This window comes from Triturus cristatus, chromosome 6 (genome assembly GCF_964204655.1).
Source record: "Triturus cristatus chromosome 6, aTriCri1.1, whole genome shotgun sequence".
Taxonomy (NCBI): domain Eukaryota; kingdom Metazoa; phylum Chordata; class Amphibia; order Caudata; family Salamandridae; genus Triturus; species Triturus cristatus.
The window spans coordinates 1,848,103,576-1,848,123,302 of NC_140589.1; the positions used below are offsets into that span (position 1 = coordinate 1,848,103,576).

Genomic DNA, 19,727 nt, shown 5'->3' on the forward strand with positions numbered 1-19,727 from the left:
ATGTCAATTGCAGAGAGGCTGTATCTCTGATTAAATCGTTGAGTGCTCTTATGTTTGTGTTGGCCGATAACAGTGCTACCCACCAAGCAGGGCATTTGCTGGACCCAATCTTTGCGAATTGGGAAGATATAAGCGTATCTACCCCGATTAAGATCCTGTGGTCAGATCATTATTTGATCCCAATTAAATTTAGACGACCGACTAACAGAGGGTCTTTACAGAAACCCCCAGTTATTAGACGCAGAGACTGGAGGAAATTTAGTCATGATGTATTCAGCCAAGCCCTAGGACAGGAATCCCCAAAGCCCAGCAACAACTTGATTGAGGCGTGCAGGATGTATGATGAATGGGTTGAGAGCGCACTGAATAAAGTTGCCCCCTGGACTCAGAAAGCCATGGCTCGGAGCACGAAATCCGCTCCGTGGTTTACGGCTGAGCTGCGAGCCGCCAAAACCAAATGTAAGACTCTGGAACGTAGATGGAGAGTGGATTACTCCCCTTCACTACGTGAAGTCTACAAGAGTGAATTAAAGTCTTATCATAGACAGATTAGGGAATCCAAAAGATACCACTATCATAAGAGGATTGAATGCTCAGAGAACACCTCTAAAGAACTATTTATGATTCAGAGGGAACTCTCTGCCCCGATAGTAAGTTCAGGGGAAGTCCCCCCCACGACAGAGTCATGCAATGAGATTGCAGACTTTTTTATAGGGAAGGTAGAAAAGATCTATGATTCCTTTCAGATTATTACAAAACCTACTTATGCGCCTAACTCTAACCGCGAAAAACAGGTTATGAATAAACTTGGGAAGTTTGTGGTCCCCCATACAGGGGAGCTAATTAATATCCTATCGGACATCCACTCTGGCTCTCCCCTTGATGTGGTTCCAGCAAGGATTCTTCGAAGTCATCTACCCCAGGTAGCGGAACACATAAGTAACTTGGCCTCTCTTTCATTTCAAGAATGTCTGGTTCCGGACGACTGGAAATTGGCCCAAGTTGTCCCGATAAAAAAGAAAGTCCATATCAAAATATCACAACTAGACAATCTGAGACCTATCTCGCTCCTCCCCTACTGTGCGAAGGTAGTTGAGAAATTGGTTAACCGACAGCTGGTGAGCTTTATGGAGGAAAATAAGCTCCTCCACTCGTCTCAGTCGGGATTTAGAGCCAAACATTCAACGGAGACTGCTCTTCTTTCTACGGAACGGCTGCGGTGTCAGGCGGATGAGGGTCACACGACCGCACTGGTCCTACTGGACCTAAGTGCGGCGTTTGACACCGTATCACACTCCGTATTACTGGACCGTCTGAGTAAGAAGGGCATAACCGGGTCTGCCCATGAGTGGTTGGTGTCTTTTCTTAATAACAGGAGATTTCAAGTGCATTGTCCACCATGCAAATCCAGTATAAGATGTCTTAGACAAGGGGTTCCACAGGGCTCGATTTTGAGCCCCACGTTATTCAATCTGTACATGGAACCCCTTGCCAAACTGGTGGAGTCATATGGTGTTGCCATAGTATCTTACGCAGACGATACACAACTGGTGATCAACTTGTCTCGTGATCCAGCTGTGGAGGCTGAGAATTTCTCGGCTTGCATGGTGGCACTTGATGGGTGGATGAAGCAGAACTATCTTCGCCTCAATGGTAATAAGACGGAAGTTCTTATTGTTGGCCCCTGCCCTTCCATTTGGACTTCTGCTTGGTGGCCCATAGAATTAGGCTCTGTCCCTGTCCCGGTAGACACAGTTAAAAATCTCGGCATATTCCTCGACTCTAATCTAGCCTACACTAACCATGTGGGTAATGTTGCTGGTAAATGCTATGGCATTTTGAAGGTCCTGAGGAAGGTTCTGGACCTACTGCCTCCTAGCACCAGAAAAACTATGGTACATGCCTTGGTTACCTCCCATTTAGACTATGGGAACTCCCTCCTTTGCGGTCTCAATAAAAAAGGTCTAATGCAGTTGCAACGCGTCCAAAACGCAGCTGCTAGGCTCGTTCTGAATCTCCCTAGGAGGGCCTCTGGGAAAAATGCTTTGCGCTCTCTGCATTGGCTCCCAATAATGGAACGAATTACATTCAAAACGATGTGCATTACCCATCGCATTGCTCATTTAAAAGCTCCTTCTTATCTCCAGGAATTGCTTCCTGTCTACCGACCTTCACGCCCTCTTAGGTCGATGGGCAACATGTTATTGGTAGTTCCAAGGATTCACAGAGCAAGGATGGGAGGACGGTCCTTCAGACATCTGGCCAGTAAAGGCTGGAATGACCTACCCATCGAATTGAGGATGGAACCGTCCGAAATTAGGTTTAGACAAAGGCTGAAAACCCTTCTTTTCCCCAAGACTTAATTCAGTATAGCTTATTGTCCAAGTACTCCACCTCCGTGAGCTTTGCTCGTGAGATGTTAGTGGGATTTCAGTGCGGGGACGCACTGTTCTTTGTGCAACCATGCGCTTAATAAATGCCATTAATAATAATAACAGGTACTAAGAGAGAGCTTAGCAGAAGATTCATCATCCTGATCAGATCTATATTTTTGTTGCTGGATTGCTTTAAGGAATTTAGGATCTAAGGAAATCTTCATGCAGATATTGAATATGCAAAGGTCGATTCTTGTGCTTTGATACTGAAGAATGGATTATTCGATTTGAACCTTCTAAAATATTCTTCCGAATGGACCTCACCCAATGCCCATCCAAATCAAGGTTTGCGTCTCTTGCATATTGTGAACTCGACCCTTATTCCAGAACCTGTGGCTCAGAATCATCCACGTTTTGAGACTGCATGAACTGTCCTCGATTGACAGTGCGCATGTGCTGAAGTGGCCCCTGGGCATTTTTCCCAGATCCTTAAACAGGAGCCATCTTGCAGCAGGCCCGCGGTCTGCTAGCACAAGAACAGAAGTAGGGAGCGAAGGCCACAACGTTGCACCTTTCACCACTAAAGATTGAAAACACCTGCCTTCCCAGGTCTATCTGGACAACCAAGTGGGTTGTAGTAAATGCTTGGGTGTGCTGTGACTGGTGCATCTGAACTGACACATCCTACACTTTCCACCAGTTTTTTGCTTTCTTATCATTGGCTGGAAAGGAGACCTTCACATTTTGATTACTCTGGTTATTTTTTAACTTTGTGCCTTTCAATGACGAACCATTAAACTGACCTTTGAGAGCAAACATTCTAGTGACGACAGCAAGGGACAAATGTTTGCAAGAATGCTGTTTGCGGCGAAAGAGCTGGACAAAATAAGAGAATAACACAATGAAATAGTAAATGACGTCCCTGTGTCACCCAGGTTCACAAAACCTACCCTGTGAAATATGCAAACTTCAGCCGCCAAAATTACTCTGAATTAAGCCCCTGCTGATAATTGATGTGTAGTCTGCAACTCTCACATTTGAATCCAAGCAGGCTCACTCAGCCCTTCATTGTTCTGAAATTAATACAATTATTATAAACTGGACAGCTGTGCAATAGCAAAATGCTGCATTGTGACTGGCTCCTAGCCGGTCAATATCTGCGAGGAAAAATGATTCTGAGAAACCGGGGTCAGGCTCATAGTACATACACCTGGACTCTTTCTACACCTTGATTGCATAAAACCGGTCTGAGAAAGTTGAACACTGTAGAATTAACTGTAAAACCTTAAAGAAACTGACAGGATCATAATCACCAAACAAAATGCAGCACTTTAATCTTCCAAGTAAATTTCCACCCAAAATAGTACCATGTGAAAACATACGTTTTCTTTTTATTATTTTATTCTAATTTTGTGTATAATGTACCTCTTATGGTAATTTACCGAAAAAATTGCTGAGAAACTCGTTTTGACCAGTGCCCAGTTCATACGTTGAGATGACTTCCCTGCTCACTTGCAGTATACAAAAAGAACAATTGATGGACATTGTTCAGCATTTCCTCCATCATTTGTTCCTTTTCCACTTGCAATATACAGCAATGGAGCTAGACCTTACAGGGGCATATCTGCTCATGCAGATATGTCCTCACATATGCTATAATGCACCCTGCCTTAGGGCTCCAAGGCCTGCCTTAGGGGAGATTTACATATAGCCCATGCAGTGTCGTTGGTAGACACAGGAGTGTGCCATGTCATGTTTTCAAACATGGTCTGCACCATTTCACGCAGCCTGTAGTGGCAGTCTGTGTGGAATTTGTGTGTGGGTCCCTCAGGGTGGCATAAGATATGATGCACCCCTTAGGGACCCTCTTTAGCACCCGTGTCCTAGGTACCAGGGGTACTATTTACTAGGGACTTACATAGGGGCTAACAATCATGCATCACTTTATTTTAAGGAAGGAGCACTGGCACTGAGGTCTGGTCAGCAGACTCAAACCAAAAGCACAGGTGCACCACACTTTGAGAAAGTGGGGAAGGTACTAATATAATTCATTCCCAACGTCAAAGTTATTCAAAAAAAGTCACTTTTTATTCACAAAATTTATAATAATTCTCATTTTAAAACAACGGACTATAAATACAGTCTGTTCTTGACAACACAGCCGACGCGTTTCGTCCTTGAAGCGGACTTCTTCAGGGCTGTTTGGACACAAACATATAAATATACATAAGCATATATATAAAACAAAATATACAATCATATATATACAAACCACACCTATGTGTGCTACAAACTACTTTGGGAACGCTTTTTTGTTATTTTCCGTAAGTTTTTTTCTTATTTTTCTTTTTTACAGAAAAATAAGAAAAAAACATAGGTGTGGTTTGTATTTATAGTCCGTTGTTTTAAAATGAGAATTATTATAAATTTTGTGAATAAAAAGTGACTTTTTTTGAATAACTTTGACGTTGGGAATGAATTATATTAGTACCTTCCCCACTTTCTCAAAGTGTGGTGCACCTGTGCTTTTGGTTTGAAATTGTTAGGTCCATTTGGACTGGCATTGTATCAGTGGGTGCGATCCAGTGTGCACACTCATCCCTAGCAACTATATAGGGACATGAATACAGAAGGGATAGCAGCTTAGGTGCTGGCATATAGAGGGCTCCACTGATCTGGTATGTTTCATACCTCTCTTTTGTGTGTCTGGTCAGCAGACCTCAGTGCACTGTCGGAGTCGAAATTCCGCATCTAGTAGCTAAAAAGGGGGCAAAACGTGTGGGGACAACTGCAACAAAAACCCTATTTCCTACACAAGCCAACAAGAATCCTCCCAGGGCATGCTCATTCTGGCAGCTGTATCTTTCTACTGAACACTTTTATCTGCTGTATTAGTTTCTCTTTTTAAACCTATGCTGATGACACGCAAATCTGTTCTATGTTCATTGGCAAGTTACTGCCTGGTTTTGTGAGGTTTGTTATCCATGGTACACAACTCCCTCAAATTAAATTCTCAAGGCGAGGCAATGGGTTTGTGTGGAAACTCTTACACTTTGAACACCCGGGGTTCTAGCCTTCCAACCTTTCTTGGCTAGAAAACTCGAAATCTATCGGCATTTGAATAATGGACCACTCATGGAACGTAGCATAAAAATCGCAAGCATCTATCATCAAGGGCGTTATTTCATACGTGTCTTCAGAGAAGCATCCTAGCAACATCATGTGAAAAGCAAGAAGGAAGCCACATAAATCGACATGGGTCAAAACATGTCCTTTCCCCGCATGCCACAGAATAAAAATTGAATGGTGTTTTCTTTTTACTTAAAAGGAGTAGGTAAGCAAAGGAAATATCAATGCTGATCTTTTTCTACATGACCCTCAAAAGTCTACGGCAATCCTTAACTGTCTGCTGGTGACCCGGCAACTTCTATGATTATATTTCACAGTGTCATTACCCATAGTACCCTTGGCATGTCTGTTGATTCCCTAGCATGGCGACAACATACTTACTTGTCGCAAGGAGCTCAGACTTGCTCATATGAAGAATATGTGGCCACCAGTAGCCAAGAACTTGATGGCAAGTAAGCAGAGTACTTGGTGCTGACTCTAAACATTTTCATTTAACAGGGACCTGGTGTAGTTCTCCACCGAACTGCAAATCTCCCATTTCTTCACAATGTGGTTGTTTTCTTGTCCACTGATGTTCTAAACCTATGAGCTAAGATTCTCTGCTGGTCCAGTCTTCCAAAGTTGACAAATTGTACAATTTCTTTGTGTTAGATATGCAATATTAACTTTACTTTACCTAGAATTGCTTTCAATGGACTATCGTAGATCCTGTTATGATGCATCTTGAGAAAGCTTAAGCGTGTTCCATATCAATCAATCCATCAATCAGTCAGGGTTTGTAAAGTGTGCTACTCACCCGTGAGGGTCTCAAAGCACTGGGTTATGGGAGAGAGGGGTGCAGCTCTGGATCAGTCGAAGAGCCAGGTCTTGAGGCACTTCCGGAAGGTGTGCAGAGTGGGGGAGTGTCTGATGTTGACTGGGAGCCCGTTCCAGGTCTTTGCTGCGATGTAGGAGAAGGCTCTTCCACCTACTCTGGTTTTGATGATGTATGGGTTCTCTGCCAGGGCGAGGTCGGCGGAGTGGAGGTTCCTTTTGGGTACGTGGAAGGAGACTCTTTCATTGAGGTATTTGGGTCCAATGTTGTGGAGGGATTTGTAGGCGTGGGTGAGTAGCTTGAAGGTCACTCTCTTCTCGATGGGGAGCCAGTGGAGGTCTCGAAGGTGCTGGGTCATGTGCTCGTGTTGTGGGATTCCGAGGACGAGTCTGGCTGCGGTGTTCTGGATGGTTTGGAGCTTGTGTAGCAGGATTTTGTTGATTCCGGCGTAGAGGGCATTGCCGTAGTCCAATCTGCTGGATATGAGTGCGTGGGTGACAGTCTTTTTGCATTCGGGGGGGATCCACTTGAAGGTCTTGCAGAGGATGCAGAGGGAGTTGGAGCAGGTGGGGGTGATGGCATTGATCTGGTGGATCAAGGTAAGGGAGGAGTCTAGAATGATGCCGAGGTTATGGGCGTTGTTAGAAGGCGACCTCAGAGGGGCCCGGAGAGGGCCCTGACTGGCCTGAGACCAACCCTCGAGGTATCGTAGCCGAGCACTGGCGGGAGACTCCTCAGGGGAGGAATCTCGTATCTAGGATCGTAACTCGGCACCACACGACAAAGAGACCCAACACCGAGAGTTCTTAAGAGCAAATCTTTATCAGATCGGAGTGGTAAGATCTTTATGATCCGCAAGGCAATATATATACAAGTGGAGCGCGGGCTCACAAAGTCTTGGAGGGGGGTTAGGAGGTAGCGGGACAGTCTTTGGGGGGAATGGATCAAATGCAGGAGCGTATCCGGCGCACAGCTCACAATCCTCGAGCTGGGAGATACGCTTGTCGTCGTGGGGTCTGGCGGGACCAAGGGAGTCTGTGGGCACTGCGAGATACTCAGCAGGCTCGAGTACAAGTTCGGAGGTCTTACGATCTTCAGGGAGCCGCGAGTCACTCAGCAGGGCTCAAGCACAAGTTCGGAGGTCTTACGATCTTCAGGGAGCCGCGAGTCACTCAGCAGGGCTCAAGCACGAGTTCGGAGGTCTTACGATCTTCAGGGAGCCGCGAGTCACTCAGCAGGGCTCAAGCACAAGTTCGGAGGTCTTACTATCTTTCAGGGAGCCGCGAGTCACTCAGCAGGGCTCAGGTGGTTCCAAGGCGAATCTGCCGGACAGTCCCAGAGCACCCCTTGTTATAGGGCGACTCCTCTTTGATGTCCGGAGTCTGTGCAGGCAGGGGTCTTGTCACCTGGGGGTCGCTTGTTGGGGGTTTCCTGCCATTGTCCTTTGATCCATTCAGGGCCGGGTCGGGAGGAGCCCCAGACACCCAGCAGGCGTGGAGCCAGCCCTCAGGGAGGCTGGCAGGCCGATCGAAACCCACCGTCCCAGGGAAGCGCAGAGGTGTGATGGAAACTGCTCCTCCCTCTCTCATCCCAAGGGGGGCGCGATGTCCTCCAGCCGGAGTGGCGCCTGTAGGCTAGGGTCGCGCTGGGGCCGGGCGGCCATCTTGGTGCATGCAGTGGGCACGCGGGCCCGGGGTGGCCGAAGGAGGAAGGCCTATGGACGGGGGGAGTCCGGGTCGGGTGCGTGTGTTCTGGTGGGAAGGATCGGCTAGGCCAGGGGCTCGGGGCTGGTGTGAGGTGCAGGGGTCAGGTCTGACTATGTTACGAGGGCCGGGTCCAACAGGCGTGGTCTGTCGGGGTGGGTGGGTTTCCGAGGGCAGGGGGCCACCAGGAGATGTCCACGCAGTGGGGGAGGGTCTGTCTTCTCCGAGTTCAGTTTTAGGCAGCTGTTGCTCATCCAGGCTGTGACGTCCTTCATTCCTTCTTGGAAGCGGAGTCTGGTGTCTTTGGGGTTCTTCCTGAGAGAGAGGATGAGCTGGGTGTCATCGGCGCAAGATACTATGCTGAGCCCATGCTGTCTGATGATAGCGGCAAGGGGGGCCATGTAGATGTAGAAGAGCGTGGGGCTAAGCGAGGATCCTTGGGGTACTCCGCAGTTGATCTCAGTAGGTTCGGAGAGGAAGGTTCTTTGGGTTCTGCCGGAGAGAAAGGATCCGATCCAGTCGAGGGCAGTTTCCCGTATACCGGCATCATGGAGTCTGGCAGCAAGAGTGCGATGGGAGACTGTGTCGAAGGCTGAGGAGAGGTCTAGTAGTTTGAGGGCCGCAGTGTGGCCCTGGTCGAGTAGCATGCCGATGTAATCTGTGGCGGCAAGGAGGGCTGTCTCTGTGCTGTGGTTGCTGCGAAATCTAGACTGGGAGGGGTCGAGGATGGCGTTCTCTTCCATGAAGGTGGTCAGTTGGGTGTTGATGAATCTCTCTGTGACTTTGGCTGCGAAGGGAAGGAGAGAGATGGGCCGGTAGTTTTTCAGGTCCGTCAGGTCGGCTGAGGGTTTCTTGAGGAGGATTTTGACATCTGCCCTCTTCCAGTCGTCCGGGAAGATGCTGGAATCGAGGGAGGCGTTGATGGTCCGGCCTACTTCATGTGCTATGGCGGTGGTCTGTGGTAGGTGTGAGGTGGGCAGGGGTCCATGGGGGCTCCTGAGTGGGTGTTCTTCATGGTCGTGGTGGTGTCTTCAGTGGTGGCATGTTTCCAGGTGGTGATGGTCGGCTGGTTGTCGGTGGAGGAGAGGGGCATGGTGTCCGGAGTCAGTTCGCTAAAGTTGTCGTAGAGGGCCTTGATTTTCAGGTGGAAGTACGAGCTGAGCTTGATGCAGAGGTCCTGAGAAGGTGTGACATCCGTGGCTTAGCTGGGGGGGTTTGGTGAACTGCTGTATGAGTTATTTTGCTTTGCTTGCGTTAATGTGGGTTTTGTTCTCGATAAAGGTCCACCTTGGTGGCTCTTACGCGCTGATGGTATTCATTCATGGCGTTCCTGTAGTTCTGGTCTTCAGTGGTTTTCCTGTTCTGCCAGAGGTTCTCGAGGTGCCTGAAGGATCGGCTGGCTTTTTGGAGGTCGGTGGTGAACCAGGTGGCCTTCAGGGGGCATTGTTTGATGGGGTGGCGGAGGAGTGCGAGCTTGTCAGTGCAGCTGGAGATCCAGTGGTGTAGTTGTTTGTCTGCGGAGTTGGCATCAGTCGTGGCGGTGGGGGGGGGGGGTTGTGGAGGAGGGTGGTGTTGAGATGTTCCTCTGTGATCTTGCTCCAGTTCCTTTGTGGTGGGCGTGGGCGCTTTTGGGTGCGTTGGTGGTGTTGAAGGTGAAGTGTAAGCAGTGGTGGTCTGTCCAGAGGGGTTGCGTGGTGTGGCTGAAGTGGATGTTAGTCCCTCCTGCGAAGATTGGGTCTAGGGTGTGTCCAGCCCTGTGGGGTGGGAGTGGTGATGAGCTGCTTCAGTCAGAGGTTGTCAAGGAGGGTGGTGGAGGCGGGGGTCGCTGCGGTGGAAGCCTTAGACACAGTTGGAGTCACAGAAGTCCTACAAGGAAGCAAACATTCACAGATTACGTCTCTACATGTTGTTCTTTAGATTGAAATGGCCCATGCTCCAGAAAAGTAAACAGCCACCCTCTCTCTCAAGGACTCACCCCAGATCCATGCTGTTTCTTTAGCAATTGTGCCTCATGAACCAGAAAAATACTCACTCACCTGCGCTATCAGTTACTCGCTCATGCAATTGTGCGGTGTGTTCCATTGACTGATGGGAGGACTCAGCCTCCAGAAAAGAAATACATGGTGCAATGGCGGGCTCACTTATTCATTCTTCATTCAACGTCATTGACTGATGCTGTTCATGCTACAGAAAGATAAATACTCACTCATGCTCACTCACCCACTTCAGTCCTAATTTTGCTCCACAGTTGATGTGGACTATGTTACTGAAAATGTCAACACTGACTAATCTACTGCATTTTGAAGGTTGTTCCATGGACTTGTGGCAAATGCTATCGAAAAAGTAAACACTTACTTACTAATTAACTCACTCACTCCACTCTGCATTTTGTACTATTAGTTGATGTGACTCAGTCTACTGAAAAGCAAACACCTGTCACCCAAAGCACTTCTGCATCTGTTCAGTTGGTTGATGAGTCATGCCATTATCTCTGTGCTTAACTATTTAATCCTCTTCACCTGTTGTAATGAACATGGACACCCTTTCACCCCATCGCTCTTCTGTACCACTGCTAACGGTGCGACCAGCGTCCTCCTCATGGTCCTTCAAGGTGACTCACACCAGCTCTGGCCAGTAACACCACCCCCACTGACCTGTAAGGACTCGTATCCATGGATCCAAACCTCCATTGCATCCCCACCCAAGAGCCGCTCTATGCCTCCTCTGCCACGGCTCTTTGGTGTCCTCCATTTTTTTCTGTTGGTGCATCTGGGGTTACTCCATCAGCACTTTGTGTCTTTTCCTTTAAGTTTTAAACCAAGTATCAGACCCTTTGTGACAAAACGCCATTGCAATAGCCTAAAAATCAGGAATCATGTGATTGTAGGAGGGCCACAGGTCTCCATGTCTACCAAATAGGATGTACGTTTGCTCCTCTCTTATGCGTCATGTGATTTGCAACACAAAGCGAAAGACTACATTGTGTTGCAAGACAACTTATTTGCACTAAGTTTTTAATTGAATGTCTGACTCACTATTGGTTTTTGGTTTAAGCAATATCATCACATGTCCTGTGCATGCAGTCATTTGTTTGAATGAACAATTCTCACCATTCTTTAAACTGTTTTTAAAATATATATTTCTTTATAAGTTTGTTCATCCAAATCTGCAGATCACGTTCATATACAATTACAACCACAATTACATATTTCTCTTACCTCTGCCGAGGCAGTGAAACAGTCCAACAATAAACTCAGGGATTTAAACCTATATTAATTTCCATGGAGGTTTTCCAAGCTATCATGGTATATTTCGCCTTTTTGTGTCATGATATCTCAACTTTAACTAAACCTACCCCCAACCCCCCCCATTCCTCCTAAACCCGCCCCCCAACAATTCCCCCCTCTCCACCCTCCGACCATTCTTTAAACTTATTTGGGTTAAACTACATGATTTTCTCTTGTACATGTATGCCAGTTAAAAAATATCTATTTAGGTTTCGACAAATTTCAGGATGTCTGTTTGGCTTGTGAGCAGCTACATGTTAACAAAGACTATATATTGCCTGAAAATCTGGGGGAAATAAGTAATACAATCCTTGCAAGAACACAGTATGAAAATACAAATTCTGTCTCCCTTCTGCCAGTTTTATGGTCTATGTACTAAAATACCATGAGAGGAAGAAATCAAGTTAAAAATATATATATATATATATATAATCTATTTATTTATTTCACAGAGTTAATGCACTTCCTGCAAATGCCAATCTCACATTTGGAGGCCAAAATTTAGTTTGTATTCATAGAAATTGTCAAGCCGAGGTCAGGGTGAAAAATAAATGGCTTTACTAGATGGGAAGACAAGTATTTGAGGGAGAATGAAAGGGACCCCCTTTTCTCCCCCCCCGCCCCCTCCGGTGAAGCACCCTGCTGTGAGTGGCCATGATTTATTATGATCAGTATTTTGGCATGAGCAGACATGCTCATCTCAGAGGCAGTGTGTAAAGCATTTGTGAACACATACAGTAACACAGTGAAAACACTACAAATGGACACCACACCAGTTTAGAAAAAAAGGTAATCTTTATCTAAACAAGACCAAACGACAAATATCCAAAGTACAATATTCAAGATAAGACTTTCAATGGTAGAAATAGTTCAGTTCAATGCAAGTTGTAAATGCGACACTCTTCTCACAAAGTACCTTAGATGCGTCACGCAAAACAAACAAAAGGGTCACAGGGAAGGTGATGCGTCAGTTCCTTGCTTCAGGGGAGGTGATGCGTCGGTTCCTTACTGCGACGCAGGGGCGGTGATGCTTCAGTTCCTTACCGGAGAGGAGGGGATGCTTCTGTTTCTTACTGCGTTCCGGTTATGATGCGACAAGATGGCGCCTCAATGCATGGCGACGATCCGGTGTGATGCGACAAAATGGTAGCTTGATGCGATGCGACGGTCCAGTATGATGCGTGACCTTTTGCAGCCGCATGGCAGGTGCTGCGACGGTCTTCTCGGCGATGCGTCCGGACCAGGTGTGGATGCGGAGGTCTTCTTCCTGGTTACTTGGCGAGGCATCGGAACCCAGTGTGGATGCGGCACGCTTCTTCCCCGTTGATCGGCTATGCGTCGGGAATCGTTGCGGATGCGACACGCTGCTTCCTCGTTATGTCAATCTTCCAGCTCCCAGCGGCAAACAGACTCTAGAGGTCCTAAACAGCAGTAGACACCTCTTTGCAGGTTAGAATTCCCAGCAAGGAAATTCAGGGGATCTGGTGGTGAAGTCTTTGTGACCCTGAGACTTCAGAACAGGAGGCAAGCTAAGTTTCAAGCCCTTGGAGATCTTTTCTTCAAGCAAGTGACAAAGCAAACAGAAGAGTCCTTCTTCTCCTTTCCTTGGCAGCAAGCAGCCACTGCAGGCCAACCCCAGGCAGCAAACAGCACAGGGGCAGTATTCCTCGTCAGCTTATCCAGCTCTTCTCCTTGGCAAAGGGTCCTCTTGATTTCCCAGAAGTGATCTAAAAGTCTGGGGTCTGGGCCCCTCTTTTTATACACCAAAATCCTTTGTTCTCTGAAGGCAGAGAGTGTCTGTAACCAGCCAAAACCAATTATGTGGGTCACTTTGCAAGTGCACAACAACCTTCATTGTCAGTGTGAGCCCTGGCTCCAGACACACCACAGGGGGGGTGGAGCCATCATTGTGGAAGGCAGGCACAGCCCTATTCAGGTGAAGGTGCTACTCCCTCCCACCACTCCAAATGCAGACCAGGCCTATTCAGCCCAGCCCTGATATATCATTCTTCTGGAGCCACAGCCCTCTCCAGCCCCCTGTCATCCAAAAGCCAGACATGCAATACACAAACCTAGCAGAGGCACACTGGATGGTTAGGCAAGAAAATACCCACTTTCTATAAGTGGTATTTTCAAACACCGAATGTAAAAATCACCCTCATCAAAAGATGCATCCTAACATTCTGAGTTCAGGCATACTAAACTTCATTTTCCCATCATGTTCCTAGGGTCAGTTGTGTTTATAAGATGTTATGAACTAACTGCCCATTCTGGCCTATGGGAACAGATAGCCTTGCATTAGTGAAAAACTAAATTGGCAGTATTTCACTATCAGGACAGAACACACACATCAGGGCATGTCCTACCTTTCACATACAATGCACCCTGCCCACAGGGTTACTTTGGGCCTACCTTAGGGGTGACTAATATGTAGAAAAGGGACGGTTTAGGGACTGGCAAGTGTGTGCACTTGCTAAGTCGACATGTTAGTTCCAGACTGCACACAGGCTCTGCAATGGCAGGCCTGAGTCACCTTTTACAAGCTGCTTCTGTGGGTGGCACAATCAGTACTGCAAGCCCACCAGCAACATTTGATTTACAGACCCTGGGCACACATAGTGAACTGTACTAGGGTCTGACAAGTAAATCTAACAGCCAATCATGGAATCACTAATCCATAACACAATTTACAGAAAAGAGCATATGCACTTTAGGACTGCTCAGCAGTGTAAGGTACCCAGAGTCATAAAACCACCAACAACAGGTCAGAAAAAATACAGGATGACGGCAAAAAGTTCTGGGATGACCCTGCAAAAGGGCCAAGTCCAACAGAGACTGTTTTCTTCTTTTATTTATTTTAATGAAATGTAACAGATTGTTTTGAGTTGTCATTTTAAATTTGTGGATATGTTTGTAAATATCCGAAAATGATGTCTAATGAATCCGTCAACCAGTTGTTTTGTGTGTGGTCCTTCAGCTGAAGCTTTTCCCAGTCATTGCAGACTGCACCCAAGCACCCTGACGGGCTCTTCCATAGTCCGCTTCAGGATGAATTTGTAAAAGGGGGTTGTTTTTTTTTACCCCCCAGGCACTACTTTGAAGTTTTTTCTGACAGTTTTCAGTATTGATTTTTGGTGCTCTTGTAAGAAGTTCTCCCCTCTGAATGTATCATTGCCTTCATCCTTCAAACTGTTCTGTACATTTGATGTGATCCCTCAGGCATTCTGTGAACTGACTTCTCAACTCAGCCTCAAGTTTGCTGCTGGGTATTTTATTAAATGGTCTTCCAGGCAGCTCCACCGGACATCACTGTCCTTTTGCCTTTCAGTTGGCCGGATATGAGGCTTCCCTGCCCATCACTGAAAAATCCAACCCCATCACCAAGGACCTGGATAGAGTCGACCCGGTGCAAATGGTGCAGCTGCTGCGAGACTGCGACGCCGAAATCTTCCAAGAGGAGGACCCGACCCTGGTGAATTACAAGGTTAGTGATGCTGGGGCTCGGCGCCTCTGTGCTGGAGCCCACACTACTACTTCAGAGCCCTGCCCCGACAAGGGTGGAGGCACACACGGAGTCTGAAGGAGGTGGAGGCGGAGGACAGGAAGCTGGAGGGTGTTAAAAACCCAAACGGGAGAGGTGGATAGCGAAGAACATAGGTGGATTTATGAAGGTGGTACAGGCTTTGACGAGTACGAAAATAAGATGGTTAGGAACATAAGGTACAGTGTTCACCCACAAACCTACTACAACACAAATACTCTTCCTTACAAATGCCTCTGCTTGATCCCCAGCTTCTACTTCTCTTCATTCAACACGTGGCAATGTGCGCTCTCACCATTGTTCTTGCTTTTACCCACCAGGCCTATAGGTGCTTTTTTCTAGCTGCTGAAACTCTCCCACTGCTCCTAGACTTATATGCCCCTAGCTGCCTCACCCTCAGACTTGACCAGCTTCGGTTGTTTCTGACCAGATGTTCAGCAACACATACACTGGAGCCTCTCGCTTCCCCGCTTCCCAAGGCAGTCCACTCTGCCTCCTCTTCCTCACTAACGTCATGTCATTCTTTAACGTGACCATCGTCTCCTTGCTCTCCAACCAATGATTTATTTACATGTCCACCACCATTTCCTTCTCTTTACCAGCTTCCCCAGTCCCTAATCATATCTGCAAGGCAAATGTGCCCAAATCTCTCCCACTGTCCCTAAAAAATGCCGTCCGCTGTCTCTCTACTCTAAGTAGACTCACTGATGAAGCACTCGCGTATACAGCACTCAATGGCACCATCTACTGTGGATAGCTCATGCAACAAATGCTTTTTCTATGTCCCTCCATCCCATCCACCTCGTAAACCATGGGTCACTACAACTGTATACCAAACTAAGAGCTGTTTACAGCCAGAATTCTCCAGAACGGGCTGGGATTGCAGCCAAATGAAATATTCTATTATTTCAGTGCATCAGTATCTCTCGCTGGAACCAGGAGCATCGTTCAGCAGCAAATCATGGGTGCTCCCCTCTCATGGCTGGGCTGTTTTGCTTCCTCATCCAATCAGATACATGAGGTACACTTTTACCTGTATCCATACGGCTGATCTAGGAAGAAAGAACATGTACTGCGATGCTTCATCAGGTCTTCAAACCCTAAGTGATTCCCACCTATAGTCAGCTTTAATCCTTTTAATTCCTCTCCTGCTTTCAAAACACAGACTTCCTAAGCAGCTCCTGGATCCCAGTCCTGCCAATCAATTCTCCCAGCTCCCCTCACACCCATCACTTGCTTCCCACTCACGCTAATGTCTATGATACCTTCTTTTAAACAGGTAATACTACCATCAGGTGGTCCCCATTGCTCCCCTTGCTCTCCTTCCATCACCCTAATTAAACCCGTCATCTTGAGCGGATAGCTTTCCCGCCACTCATCCTGCAGATTTTGCCTCATCATCTAGGCAGTTATCCTCCTGACGTCCTGTACAATACATCTTACCCCATAATGATCACAATTCTTGGCTCCTCGTCTTTCACATCTTGCTTCGACTATTGCGACGGACTCTACTCCTCAGCAGAAATCCTACAGGCTTCATAGAAGCCTTTCAAAGCATCCAGGTTCTGCCATGTCTTCCTCTTCCTCTTGTTTTCAACGATCCCAGAGAGGAAGGTGTTCAAGTGTCCCACTAGAACCTATGGATCTCTCTGCAGTTCAGGATCCATAGAAATCACTTACACAAATTAGCCCTCATCATCATCATCATCATCCCTATAACCTCACCGCCATCCCTTAATTCCAACCCCTCGCTTCTGTCTTCATTCTGCAAAATCGATCATGTGTCATGGACACCTGGGACGACAGCACCTCTCCTGGCTTCCTTCCTACCAGATGACTGAGCCTGCAGAGTAACATTGTGCTCCTTGACTTTACTCCCACCCACTGCCCCAAGTGTCTGTCAAAGATTGGTCCATGGGCTTCTTCTCTTTACCTGTACCATACAATCTACCCTGACATAATCTCCTCATTTGGCTTCTTCTAAAATCTCTTTGGAGGTGATGCCCACCTCTTTTCTACCCAGCTCTCTAGTCTTGAATCACTGACTGCCTCTGGTCCTTGAAAGTCCTACACTGCCTGATGCTCTACCTACCCAAACGGAGATTGCTTAGTTGAAGCCTCCACGTCACTAAAACCAAATCCTCCCTGTCTAACGTTTTGAGGCACCGGGAAGCGCACCACATCCACTCACTAAGATAGTAAAACAAACCTCTCCTGGTCAGTCACCAAGTCTTGCACTGTAGCCAACACACCTATTCAAAAGTGGCCCCCACATCTCACACCACAGAGGCAAAACCTTTATCAAGCCTCGGATAGTCGCATATCTAGGATTGAAAAGAAAAGTGGCCTGAGAGACTCCTCACTAAAACTAAATTTCTACTCCTTTCAACCCCTTGAAATATCTAGCAACTTATTGTCTTATTAAGAGATTGGCGGATGGCGTACTCCATGAGACGCCACGGATACATCATCTGCCTTGTTAAAAGCGCCATAGGCTATCCTGCATATCACCCTTGTGACAGAGCAGTCCATTCCCCAACCTGTAAATCACGGTTTGAAAATCACACTCTGGAGGAGCTCTCACATATTCAGATATTCAGAATGAAGCGAGAGTGTAACCTACATCAAGGGGACACCACGTAGGAGCAGAAATGAAAATCCGTAAATGCAGTTTGGGTCCAGGAAGACTGAAGCCTGTATGTTCAGTGACCTGTTAAAGTTTAACATACTAAGGGCCTGATTTAGATCTCGGAGGAAGGGTTACTCCGTCACAATGGTGACGGATACCTCGTCCATGGAAATATAATTCCCATAGGATATAATGGGATTTATATGACGGCGGACAGGACATCTGTCACCGCTGTGACAGAGTAACCTGTCCGCCAGGATCTAAATGATGTTTTACACCCACATGAAATGTTGTGAGCAATTGTTTATCACAGCACACTGTGCACCCCGTTCAGCAGGGATGCTGTTGCCAATCTGGGTAATATGAGCACATCATTTAACAGAATCGCATAGAAGAAGGCAAGGCGGAGGCATTTTATATATTGTTTATACTAAGAAATAAAGTGAATGTCATCGATTTGTCATGTGCGTTTCCCCTCCAGCCAACCATTGACCTTTTTGGAGTTCCCAACGAATCCAGGTTGACTGAGCCTCGGCCTTCCAGTAGAGTTAGACCCCTGCACCTACAGACAAATGTGAAGGGCCAGGTTCACTGACATTCTGAATAAAGCGCTAAATATAGCGGCAAGTTAGATGTGGAGCCAGGAAATCAAGGAATTCGTTGCAGATAATCCTGTAACTGTGACTTACCAAAGTATGACTATTGTCAAGAATGTAGTTTCTGAAAAATGAAGTGGGGTATTGGGCTGCCACATTTTTAGGTATCGCCTGCACAGCAGTTGCGCTGTGCTTGAGAACTCTATTGCCTTTAATATAAACTTAAAAGGGGCTTGCATCCGGCCTCCTCTCTTTCCTGCCTTTTCATTGGTTCCCTTGCGTGCCATTTTCGTTTCCTCCATTCCTATTGGCTGTAACATATTTCCCTGCATTTACCAATGCTTGTTCTGGTTCCATTCTCACCTTTCTGATGTTTAGCTGTCACGCGTTATAAGGTGTGAACCTATACACATACAAGCACACACACCACTCCCAGCCACGGTCCACTTCTGCGAAGGTTATTGACGCGTATGCTGTTCCACCTGAGCCATGTGGCTTCTCGCAAGCGGGGGTGGGGGAGGGGTGTGTGCTTTCTCTGAGCCCTGGTCTGTCAGCTAGGCCCTTCAGCACAGAATGAGGAGCCTGAGTCTCTGGTGGAATAGCTCAGCCCTTTGGTGGTGTGTTTTGTTGGGGGGGTGTCCTCATCTCTACAGTGTATGTGTAATGCTGCCGTGACATCACCTCTGGGTGAGGTGCCTTCACTACCAGCACTCAGTATCTCCCTTTCTTTCAGAGGCTGTACAGTGAGTCTGTGCTGCGGACCGTCTTTGACATCGCAAAGAAGGTGCAAAACATTTTAAAGGTACCGTATAACTAACCTATTACTGCCATTGAAGTGACAAAGGTAAGGAGCCCCCAAAGCTCCTTATTGAGCCCACTGAGTGGCCAATCTAGTGGTCCTGAAAGGCTGAGCCTGACGTTGTGTTGAAGTGAAGAAAGGCTCAGACCCTCACTAGAATGCAGAACAAGCATTTGCAATGCAGTAGGACCCGCATTTGTGAGAGCTGGAGCTATTGGCGTAGTAAATGGGAATGTCTTTTTACCTGCGGGTTCTTGTTTGGAGTGTAGTGGATGTATGAATAGAGACACAGCTGCAGCACTGTTTAGAGGACTAAGAATGGGGAATTACCATATGGAAAACAGAATGGCAAAAAGATAAGGAGCATAGAGACAAATTAAATTAGCAAGGAGAAAGGTAGGTGTAAACCAAGGAATGGATTAAATGAAGATTGGGAAAGGAAATGGGAAGGGGCAGTGACATTCATGCAGAGAGAAATCTATAAGACGACAGCTATGCATGGAACAGAAAAAGAATGGGGAGCGTGAAAGGGGAAGGAGGGATGAAAAAGCGAAAAAAGAATATGGGAAAGTGATGTCAAAACAATCCAAAAGAAACACAGTATGTGCAGGAGAGAGAGGAAGCTGCGTGAGGGGGGATTGAGCAAGTAAGAGCGATGGAGGGTACACAAGAAGGAAACCAGGGAGCCAGGGGAAAGGGGGGAGAGCAGAGCCGCGAGGGAGCGAGAGAACAGAGTTTTCCCTTACATGAGTTCAGCATCAAAGATCTGGTCTGAGCCAAAGTAAACAGAAACACATTTAGTTGGTTTCAGCCTGAAAAGTAGACCCTGGTTACATCCAATTACTGTTTCCTGG

The 19,727-nt window shown here is 47.0% G+C and overlaps 1 protein-coding gene across 1 annotated transcript in view; it reads left to right on the top strand.

Annotated features, from left to right (window-relative positions):
* GCKR (glucokinase regulator) overlaps positions 1-19,727 on the top strand; it is a 194,815-nt gene that overhangs the window by 68,614 nt on the left and 106,474 nt on the right. Inside the window, exons 2-3 of the mRNA XM_085613316.1 lie at positions 14,637-14,792; positions 18,808-18,876. Of these exons, the coding sequence (XP_085469442.1) occupies positions 14,637-14,792; positions 18,808-18,876 (225 nt within the window). The remainder of the gene's footprint in view (positions 1-14,636; positions 14,793-18,807; positions 18,877-19,727) is intronic.